Source organism: Sorex fumeus, unplaced genomic scaffold (genome assembly GCF_029834395.1).
Source record: "Sorex fumeus unplaced genomic scaffold, SorFum_2.1 ptg000008l, whole genome shotgun sequence".
Taxonomy (NCBI): domain Eukaryota; kingdom Metazoa; phylum Chordata; class Mammalia; order Eulipotyphla; family Soricidae; genus Sorex; species Sorex fumeus.
Genome location: NW_026606065.1, coordinates 78,388,120 through 78,400,202, shown reverse-complemented (window position 1 = coordinate 78,400,202; position 12,083 = coordinate 78,388,120). Strand labels below are relative to the sequence as shown.

Genomic DNA, 12,083 nt, shown 5'->3' with positions numbered 1-12,083 from the left:
ATTTCTGTACCTAGTTTTGGATTTCTATTTTAATTCATTTCAAAACAACAAATACCTGAGAATACCTTTACAATCACTAAACTATGGAATGAGAGAACAAAAGAGAAAGGAAAGTGAGGAGGAAGCGACAGTGGGAAGGAAAAAAGTCACAACTCACAAGTCCCTGTTCCACGAAGCTTGTATCCTGAAGCAGGCACAATTATGTAAAGTGTAAGTGCAGAAAACCTAAACAGTCAGAGATACCATAAAGGAAGATAACCGGGAAATCACAGAACAGGGGAGGGTAGGTCCTACCTAGGATGGGAGAGCCGTCAATGAGCAGTTTTCACAGAGATGTGGGTTGGCTTTAAAGGTACAGAAGGATCTTTGCAGAAGGTGGCTAAGATATTCTGGGTAGAGGATGAAGCAAATAACAGGCATAATTTCATCAAGCATGAGAACTTATGGTGTAATGTAAACCTCTAATGTTTATGTAAATGACATTCTTGAAAAGGAAGTCAGAAAAGCTTGAATATCATTAAGGAGTTTAATTTAGAGAAGCATCTAAATATAAGAGGTTCTGAAATAATTAGAATACATGTACGAACTATCTAGGCATAGGAGATCTCAAGTGCTGAATTACTAATTTTGCACTATTTTTGATGAAACCTTTGCCTGGTAATCTGCCTTTCCATTTTCCACAAACAACACCACCAAAGTTTCTATCTGGTCAAGTAAATAGATTCTTTTTCTTTCTGCGGGGGGTGGGGGGAGAGAAGCGGGGGTTTTGGGCCATACCCAATGATGCTCAAGGGTTACTCCAGATTTGGTACTCAGAAATCACTCTTGGCAGTGTTTGGGGGTATGACAGGACTATATGGGATGCTGGGGATTGAACCCCATTCAGCGGCATGCAAGGCAAGCACCTTACCCGTGTACTATCTCTCCAACTCAAATTCTATATATAACCATGCATGTGTATTTCCTGACATTCAAAGGCTGTATACTTTTGGGGTAAGGCCACACACAGTAGTGCTTGCTCCAAGCAGTGCTTTGAGGACCCTGTGGTGCAGGGATTCATACTGGGCCTGGGATCATACAAGGCAAATGCCTTCACTCTTTTGTAGCTCCCCAGTCCCAAGTATCTTAAACCTCAAATCAAAACTACAGGCTGGAGAGACAAACTCATAGGGCTAGAGCACAGGCTGCTTCACATGCCAGAACACTGGGTATGATCCCTGGTCCCTCATGGTCCCTTGAACACTGCCAAAAGTAACCTCCTAGTACAGAGTCTCCAGTAGCTCCTTAGTACTGCCAAGTATGGCCACCAAACAAATAAAATAAATGAACAAGAAGCACGTAGTAGCACCGGATCATTTCATAAAAGATGAATATGGAGAAATAAGGGAAGAGAATAAGCATAAAAGAAGAGGCTTATGGTAATAACCCTCAGAATCCATATAGAAATATAGCAATAAGTTCTTTCATACTCAATAGTTAAATTAAATGTCAACGTCTTCAACTCACCAATGATTCGATCATTGTATGATAGAAACTCAAAACATGAAAGCTTTGTAACTGTATCTCACAATGACAAAGAAAAAAACCCCCCAAAAACAAAAACACAGGAACAGCTTTAGCCTTACATGATGGTTAAGGAATCAATCCATCAAAAGGACCTAATACCCATTAAAATATGTGCAACAAACAAGGGAGTATCAAAATATAAAAAGCAATTTTCAACAGACCTGAAGATAGATGTCGTCAGCAATAATAGGAGTTAGGGACTTTCGTACCCACTTGCCAGTGAACAAATTACTGACGCAGAAATTCACAGAGAAACAAGAGCCTTACATGAGGCGCTGGACCAAATGGGCACATTAAGTCACTTCCAAACCAAAAAAACTGAATACACCTCCTCAAGTGCACACAAAACACTCTACTGAATAGACACGTTGGAACAAAATAAAAAGTCAATAGGTTCACAAAAACAGGAATCTTTTCCACTATCTTCTCAGAGCACATGCATAAAAACTGAAGTCAAGAATAAAAACCTCAGGGGCTGGAGCAATAACACAGCGGGTAGGGCATTTGCCTTGCACGAGGCCGACCCGGGTTCAATTCCCAGCATCCCATATGCCCCCCCATGTACCGCCATCAGTAATTCCTGAGCATCACCAGGTGTGACCCAAAAAGCAATGAATAAATAAATGAAAAAAGAATACAAACCTCAAGTCCATGGACACTTTTTACTGAATAATGATGGGGTCAATGATGAAATCATAGAGGATAATTTAAAATTCCTGGAATCAAATAAGAATGAAGACAAACTACCAGTACATATGAGACGCATCAAAAGCAGAACTAAGAGGGAAGTTCATAGCAACAAGCTTCTATGGGGAAACAAAAAAGTCTCAAATAATCTAACTACCCACCTAGAAGAGCTAGGAAAAATAAAACACTGACAGAGTTTTCAATATAAAAGTCTTTCATTTCCTCTGTTAAGTTCTTTCCTTGAAATGTAATTATTAAAGATGTGATTGTAAATGGGATTTTATTTATCTATTTCTCTTCTTTGTTGTTTGCATGGGCTGGAGCAAAGCACAGCAGGTAGGGCCTTTGCCTTGCAAGTGGCCAACATTGCCGACTGGAGTTCGATTCCTCTGCCCCTTTCAGAGAGCCAGGCAAGCTACCAGGAGTATTTCGCCCGCACGGCAAAGCCTGGCAAGCTACCCCTGATGTACTGGATATGCCAAACACAGTAACAAGTGTCACAATGGAGACGTTACTGAGCCCGCTCGAGCAAACTGATGAACAACGGGAGGACAGTGACAGTTGTTTGCATATAGACATGCAATAAGTTTTTTTTTTTTGCGGGGAGGGGTGGTAGGGGATGGGGGAATCTGAGACATATCCTATGTTACTCAGGGCTTACTCCTGGTTCTGTGCTCAGGGCTTACTCCTGGTTCTGTGCTCAGGACTCACTCCTGGCAGGCTTGGGGTGCTGGGGATTGAACTGATTGGGCACATGCAAGGAAAACTCCTTATCTGCTGTTCTGTTGCTCTGGCCCCTGCAACGTGTTTGCATATTGATTTTATAACTGGCTGTTCCTGTATTTCTATGCTTTTTTTGGCTTTTGGGGTCACACCCAGCAATACTCAGGGGTTACTCCTGGCTTTGCACTAAGGAATTAATCCTGGCGGTGCTTGGGGGACCATATGGGATGCCGGGGATTGAACCTGGGCAGCGTGCAAGGCAGACGCCCTACCCGCTGTGCTATCGCTCTGGCCGCCTATACTTTTCTTTTTTAAACTATTTTATTGAAGGGGGCTGGGAGGCTGTGCCACACCTGGCTGTACTTGGGCCTCACTCCCAGTGGCACTCTGGGTGCTGCTGTGGAGTGACAGAGATGAACACAGGCAAAGCATATGGCTCCCACTGTCGATCCCCTGTATTGATTTATTAATTCTATAATGTTTTTTGGTTTTTTTTTTTTTGGTAAATGCTTCCGAATTTTCTGTTTATAATAAACTATTTGCAAAAAAAACCATTTTGCTGATTCTTTTTCAATGTGCATTCCTTTTATTTTTCTTGCCTGATTGCTCTGACTAGGACTTCTAGGAAGCTGTGTTGAAAAGTAATTGGTGTATTCACGTTCTCTATTTTCTCCTGACCCAATATATGGAAGCTGTAGGATTGACTCTAAGAATTTGTCCATTTCTTCTAAGTTTTCAGCTTGGTGGTAAAAAGCTGTTTGTAATGATCCATTATAGTCCTTAATAGAGTTCTGTGATAACTGTTGTAATTTTTCCCTCTTCACTTCTAAACCTCTATAAAGAGTTATATCTGTTGTTTTCTTAATGAGCCTAACAAAGATTTTATCTTTTTTTTTAAATTCTTTTGAAGCATCAACTCTTGATTTGATCCTGTGCTACGGAAAGCTGGAGATACATGTGATTATATACTATGTTATGAGGAGATATGTGCTATGAAGAAAACAGCACACTGAAGGAAGCAGAGCCCTAAGGAAGCAGTGTCAGAGAAGAGGCTTGACAGAGACTTGAAAGGGGAGAGGAGGCGAGTCGGGCAGTTATTTAGAGCACTTGAAGAATAGAGCTGAAGAATAACTTTCTCAACTGGGGACCCCTACTGTATTCTGAAGGCCACAGCACAAGACTAGGTGGGGAAGCAATACACAGGGGGCTGGACGGAGGAAGGGGTCTACAGTTAGAGAAAAAGGTTGAGAATCTATAACTTGCAAGACTGATCTTTCAGGCAGAAAAGAATTTTGAGTGCACAGGTGCTAAGAGGCGCGTGGGCCGAGAAGAAAGAGCCGAAGGGTGGGGAGCAGGGGCAGGTGATAGTTGGTTGGTCAACTTGGCACCCACAGGCAATTTTAAGGATTTGATTTTACTCCGATTGCTACAGGAAGCACAGGGAGTGGCACGCACAGGGAAGAAAGAATGGACAAATCTTCGAAGAAAGTGTTCTGGCTACTGGGCTCACGATGGGAAGATGCAGGGGAAGGCAGAAGCAAGAGCTCTGATATTACTATCAGAACCATAGAGCTACTATACTATAGAACTACTAGTAGTTCTTCTGCCAGAACCTGCCAGAAACAATGAAGGTCATGTAGGGGACAAGGAGTGGCTGGGGTATAACTGCGCATATTCTGAAGACCTAGTAAGATTTCTCGGACAAAGTGAAGCGTGAGAAGTCAAGAATGTCAGCAGAGTTCCTGAAGGAAAGAAAGGAGTACAGAGTTGGAATTAACTGATTCGAGTGGGATCCATACTTTTGGGGAGAAATTAGAAGCTCAGTTTTTGACATACATGACATGTCTACTGGACACTGAAACAGTGCCTTTGCATTGGTATCTGAAGCTTCAAGTTCAAAAAAGCTCCAGGCTGAAGTTTCCATCATTTGCTCTTATCTGGCTATTGCAGGTTTGCAGAAATACCTGCAGGTTCTTCTGGATGTTCCCCCAGTCTCTGTACCTGCATCTCTCTGCAGTGTTCTCACTCTCCCCACCCCCACTCCATCTCCCACCCCGCTTTTCTTCTTCAGTTTTTGGGCCACTCCTGGCCTTGCTCAGAGCTTACTCCTAGCACTGCACTCAGGGATCACTTTCGAGAGGGCTTAGGAGACCTTATATGACGGTGGGAATTGAACCTGGGTCAGCTGAGGGCAAGGCAAGCACTTTTTTTTTTCTTTTTGGGTCACACCCGGCGATGCTCAGGGGTTACTCCTGGCTTTGTACTCAGGAATTACTCCTGGCAGTGGTCAGGGGACCACACGGGATACTGGGACTCGAACCCAGGTCGGTCGCATGCAAGGCAAACGCCCTACCCGCTGTGCTATTGCTCCAGCCCCCAAGGCAAGCACTTTAAACCCTGTACTATCTCTTTGGCCCAAGTGTTTTCACGCTTCTTTCTGCTTGGTCAAAATAATTCTATTCTTCAAGAATAGTCATCTCTGATCTTTTTATAAAACATGGTAACATCTCTTGAACCATCCTGGTCCCTTAAATCATTAAAATAAATGAAATACAAAATGGCTGGTCATTTAGCATACTCAAAATGTTAAGTAATTTCTTCTTGCTTTTTTTTTTCTGGTAGGGAAAAGTAGCCATTTCATAAACACAGCAGGAAATTTGCTTGATCTCATCAAAAGAAACCATTAGAATTCTTTAGAGAAATCAAGACCACAGAAAAAGGCCAAGGCACAGTAGCCAGATTTTGCATTTTCCAATTCCAGTAGTTATTTGAAAGCAAATCTTTAAAAATGATTTGTACTATATAATAAACTCTATAGGCTACAAAGGCACATAGGGCAATCTTTTGCCAGTGTTCCAAAGCTATTTTCTGTTATAAAAAATTTTCATTTTGATTGTCATCATTTTACTTGCCCTAGGGAGGCATTAAAATGAGAGAAGTTATTGAACAAGAAAACGTGTCTGTGTCATTCCCAAGAGAAAGACTTGAATCAAATTGAGGAAAGGGGAAAAATTTTTAAATGATGTGAAATTTAGAAATAATCTAGATAAACAAAAATCTGCCTTTTCCAGACGAGAACACAGTCAGTCAGAGCTGATACTATCACTTGAACAGCATGTTCTCAACTATCGGTTCTGTTAGCTACAATTTGTGAAATTATAAACTCCATGAGGGCAGAGATTTCTGTCTGTTTTGTTAAGTATTGTTTCTATTTCACATACAAAGTGAACAGACTTATAATCCTAAATTGCATGGGACTGAAATACATTCAGGATGAACTATAAACAGATATCGAACATTTCTCCAGGGTTTGAAAAACTGCTTGCTCTTAGATCTGTGCTACCACGGAATCTGCAATCACGGTCTTAAAAATTTGATCACAGAAGGACAGTCACACAAAAGCAGGAGAAAGGGGAAATCTAAAGCAAAATCTCTAAATGCTTCAGATTACAAAAGCTGTCTGTGGGCAGGAGAGAATGCCTGGCACACAGAGACCTTGAGTTCCGAGCCCAACACCACCTCACTGTGAGCAGCCATGTGCCCCTGACAACCTCTGTCCCCCAGAAAACTTCTCTGTGGGTCGAGACAAAAGGATGCTATCCCACTGAAGACAAGGTCAGCAAAACCCTCCACGATATTGAGGCTAATGGTATCTTCAAAGACGACACTCCACTGACCAACCAAGTGGAAACAGGTAAACAAATGGGACTATCTTAAATTAAGAAGCTTCTGCACCTCAAAAGCTACAATGACCAGAATACAAAGACAATCTACAGAATGGGAAAGGATATTTACCCAATACCCATCTGATAAAGGGTTGATATCAAGGATATACAAAGCACTGGTTGAACTCTGCAAGAAGAAAACATCTAACCCCATCAAAAAATGGGGTGATAAAATGAACAGAAACTTTTCCAAAGAAGAAATCTGAATGGCTAAAAGGCACACGAGAAAATGCTCTACATCACTAACCATCAGGGAGATGCAGATGAAAACAATAATGAGATATCATCTCACACCACAGATACTGGCTCACATCCAAAAGAACAAAAGCAACCGGTGTTGGTGTGGATGTGGCGAGAAAGGGACTCTCCTTCACTGCTGGTGGGAATGCTGACTGGTTCAGCCCTTTTGGAAAACAGTACAGACGATTCTCAAAAAATTAGAAATTGAGCTCCCATTTGACCCAGCAATACTACTCCTGGTACTATATCCCGGAGAGGCAAAAAAGCACAGTCGAAATGACATCTGCACTTCTATGTTCATTGCTGCACTATTCACAATAGCCAGAATCTGGAAAAACCCCGAGTGCCTGAGAACAGATGACTGGTTAAAGAAACTTTGTACATTTACACCATGGAGTACTATGCAGCTGTTAAAAAGATGAAACCATGAAATTTACATACAAGTGGTACTACATGGAAAGTATCATGTTAAGTGAAATGAGTCAGAAAGAGAGGGACAGACAGAGAAAGACTGCATTCATCTGGGGAGTATAAAGTAACAAAACGGGAGACTAACAACCAAGAATAGCCGAGATAAGTACCAGGAGGTTCACTCCATGGCGTGGAGGCCAGCCACACGTGCTGGGGGAGAAGGCAGTTCAGATAGAGAGAGGAGCACCAAGTAAAGGGTGCTGGTAGGATCCTCCCAGGATGAAAGATGCATGCTGAATGTAGACTATAGACTGAACATGATTGCCACTCAATGCCTCTTTTGCAAACCACAGCACCCAAAATGAGACAGAGAACAAAAGGGAATGTCCAGCCACAGGGGTGGGGTGGGATGGGAAGGTTGGGGAGGTGGGAGGGATGGGTACTCAATCATTGTATAACTGAAACTCAAGCACCAAAATTTGTAAGTCTACAACTGTACCTCATGTTGTTTCACTAATAAAAACAAAAAAAAAGTGTTAGATTTACATAGCTATCGTGTTTTTTGGATACATATTCATTATGGGCATTAATAAGTCTTAGAAAGTAAAACAGTGTAAGGATATTGTAAAAGACTAAGATTTATCAGGAAAACTGGTGGTAGTGGGAGACAGAGTTAAAAAAAACTTTGATTTCAGATTATGTAATGCTTCAAATATCCAATTAAATGGCCCAGGTTCTATAAGTTCCTTTGTCAAAAAAACCCTTACATAGTTTTTAAAACCAAACAGCCTCTAAAGCAAACACTTCCAGCAAATACCAAAATTTCCATGCAGTCAACAGGCAATCTAATATATGCATTTCAATCCCCCAGAGGAAATATCATTTTTAACTGCATTTCAAAGTTAAAAAAATACCCACCTCTTTAATCTCATGTAGCTTTCACTGGCGGCAGGCCGGCATTCAGCTCTCTGGACCACTATTCCTTCCAACGACAGCTTATCTTGAAAGGAAGAAATAACAAAAGAATTCAGAAATACGTTATCATTTTCAAGATTGCATTTCAGCACACAGTAATGAGTTATGATCAAATGCAATAATAAAAATCAAGGAAAACAAAAGTACTAGGTTAAGGTTTACAGTCCTGCCTAGACAAGTGAGAGGCCTTCCTGGCGAGTGGCGAGCAGGGCTCCCGTCAGGAATGCTTATTGGGCTGCTACAGCCCCATGCCAATAACAGCTTACCTATACTTAGCCCTTCTTAAAGAGCTTGAAAGGCCATACAGTCAAATTTTAAAAATGTGAAAAACAGAGGCTTCATCATCTGTGGCAGAGAAGTAAATTCTGAAAACACAGCTAGTCTAAACTAGTAAATCCAGGAGAGAAGTATAGTGCTGTGTCTGTGTGTGTAAGCATCCCCACCTCCATGCAAACAAGATTCTAGAACAACCCATGATGAGAACTCAGCCTGGAAAATATTGCGAAATTGGGCAAATTATATTGTCTAGAAGTGTACTGTGTAGCTGCAGTTCTACCCACCAGCTGCTCCGACTTCTATTTTTCCAGCAAAATTATAAATGTGGGTATGTCCAGGTCAGAACTTTAACCGCTATGAATACCACCCAAATAAAAGGGCAACCTTCCCAACCACTACCTGAAATTCTTAAAATGACTAAGACAGAAAACGCAAGAGAGGGCTGGAGAGATAGTTCAAGCAATCAGAGTGCCTGGCTGATAGGGCAATGCCCGAGTTTGAACTCTTGAGCACTACCAGGCATGGGCCTGGTGTCCCCTGAGCACCACCCTCTATGGCCCCTAGAAAAGTTAAAAAAAAGTTATTTTAAAAGTCTTTCGACCTCAATGAAAGCACTGAAAATTATCAGCATCTTCTTCACGCATTCACCTTAAAAAAAAAAAATAGAATCCAAGACAAACAAAAAAGGTGGAGTAAAAGGGCCTTCCACATGCTTATCGATCATCAATCACTGTGGTGGTCTCTTAACAGATCTTACCCCCCTTCACATGACACAAATGAGTGTCCTACAGAGGCACCAGCCTGACTATGAAATGTCTGGAAATGTACAGCTCTGTCTACTAGTTTATTGCAGTGTTGAGGGCCTCACACATGCGTGGCAGGTGCTCCACTGTTGAGCCACATCCCTGCCTATCCCTACAAGAAGGAAATGCTATGTCAGTCATATTTCTGTGAGAATTCACTGAGATTTTTGAAAGGAGACAGGAAATCTCTTGGCTCCTCAGCACTGCACTTATGATTCATCTCTTCGGGCAAAGTGACCTCATTCATTCCATGAACATTAACTAAATGCCTACTGTGTGAGGGATACTATCCAGGCACTGAGGCATCAGTGCTGACTAAGATACAGGACTATCTTTAAGCACACGATGCCTGGGGAGACAGACGCAGAGGACACCACAAACACGGACACTACCTATTCCAGAGAAATCTTTTTATAATTCCTTTCTTAGAAATCATTCTTGACTTTTGTCTCCCAGATGGAGCAACTCCTTATGGCAGTGCCCAGGAACTAATTACGAATACACCATGTATATTATTAACAAGTCCTAGGGTCCTTCAATATAACATATGCAAAAATCCCATCTATAAACATTCAGATAGTTAGGAAGCAATGAGAAGCATTGCTTATACCAAAACATGCCAGGAAAAAAATGAGAAGACCATGATTATTTTTATTATATTTGAGATTTTGTTTTTTCAAGTAAAAAACAAATCTTACATTTAAACTTGCCTCCACTGAATCGTCTATCTAAAATATTCTTCAGCTGTCATAATAATAGCATGATTTAGAAAAGTTTTATGTATAAAATGCCTTAAATGCGTGAGAAGAGTTCACCACTGAAATAAAAAAAAGTTAATTAAAAACATTGTTGAGGGCTAGAGAAACAGCACTGGGCTAAGACACTTCTCTTGTGTGTGGCTGCCCCCACTTCACATTCCTGGCAGCACACAGGGTCCCGAGCCCCTCCAGGAAATAATCCCTGAGACCAACGGATGTGGCCCAACTCTCCTCCTGCCATCCACCCCCTGAAGGTCGCTCTCTGTATTCAGCATTGATAATCACTTGGCTATAATACTAAAAAAATTTCAGGGACAGTATCAAGAACGTCTACTCATTTATTTTTTGGTTTCTGGAACCTATCCAGGGGTGTTCCAGGCTTACTCTTGGCTCTAGGCTCAAGTATATTCCTGGCAGTGCTTGGGAGACCATATGCAGCATTAGGGATCAAACAGGGGCCAGCCAGGTACAAAGCGAGAGCCTTAACCACCCTGTACTCACTCTTTGGCCTGAAAGAGCGACCTTGTTTGGAGATGGAGCAGGAGGTGCAGGGCACAGCCTTCGGTGCGCAGGGGCTGTTATTGGCTTTGTGCTCAGGAGTGACTCCTGGCAGTGCTCGGGGGACCATATGCGGTGCCGGGAATTGGAACTCGAGTATTGCAGCTGCCACAGCCACATGCATGGCGAGTGCCGCAACCTCCTGTATCATCCCTCTGGCTCCAAGTCCGCTACCCTTTAATACCACCTACGAAAACGCCCCACTTCTATTCAGCAGCTTCCACTCCAGGTGGGTGAGTCTGCACATGAATTTCAGTTAAAGGTCTCTACTGCCAACATGTTCTTCGTGTAGCACCTGCAAGGGGGAGGAGAAACCCCAGTACTGGCCCCTCACAGCACGCCCATCACTGTTCCTCAGTCAAGGTCACTCACACGGAGCAACAAAATCCACTTCCCCAAAACATGATTTTCTGCCCATCACGTCTTCTTTTCAAACCTAAAATAGCCCTCAATTGCTTCCCAAGTGAAAGGAAAAGTCTCAATCATCAGCGATGACTTTCCCCACCAATTAGCTGCTCTTAAATAACCCCTCACTCATCGCTGTCTGCTTGTTCCTCCTAAATGAACTCTAAAAAGCCAATTTACTTATGTTACGGCTCTCAGCAAGATTTAAAACCTTCACACACATTTTAAGACAACACAGGAACACACTTTCTATCCTTCCACTAAATCATCTTGCTTCTTCAAAACATTCAGGAGAAAGGTATGAAATATTACATTTAATTTGCAAAGCATTTGGAAGCACACACTTGCACAGCACTGCTATTAATTATAGATCATATTCATTAATATGGAACCCTTATTTAAAATCACTTTATTGGCCTAGCTTGAATGATTCTAAATACTTAAAAATAACCCATATTATTTTTTGTTGACACTTCTATCAAGTATTTATGGGGGGGAGGGTTTAAGTAAAGGATAATATAAGGAACACAAAAGAAGTAACAAAGATAAATGGAAATGAATAAATGAACAGCTTCTACCTTCAAGAAGTGAGTGAGAGGCTGGAGTGTTTGCCCTGCACGTAGCGGATGGGGGAGTTAATCCTCAGTATCCCATATGGTCCCCTGAGCACCATTAGGGGTGAGCATTACCAGGTGTGGTCCAGAAAAACAAAAACAAGCAAACAAAAGAAGCAGGGAGTGAGCGTAGCCGTTCACAGTCTTTACAGGTACTGAGGACGCTCTTCCCCAAAGCTTTTGAGTCTATAGGTTCTAGCTGTAGACATTATCTATCACACTGGAAAGGGAAACTGAGAAATCATCACAAAATCCGTGAGGAAAGGCAATAAAGCCGTCATGTTGCTTCTGCATATTCTTGACAGGGTCTCTGGGATGCTTGTATCCAGTGGTTTCCAGATT

At 42.0% G+C, this 12,083-nt stretch overlaps 1 protein-coding gene across 1 annotated transcript in view; it reads right to left on the bottom strand.

Annotated features, from left to right (window-relative positions):
* GTF2F2 (general transcription factor IIF subunit 2) overlaps nt 1-12,083 on the bottom strand; it is a 150,786-nt gene that overhangs the window by 65,730 nt on the left and 72,973 nt on the right. Inside the window, exon 5 of the mRNA XM_056109796.1 lies at nt 8,271-8,352. Coding sequence (XP_055965771.1) covers nt 8,271-8,352 — 82 coding nt within the window. The remainder of the gene's footprint in view (nt 1-8,270; nt 8,353-12,083) is intronic.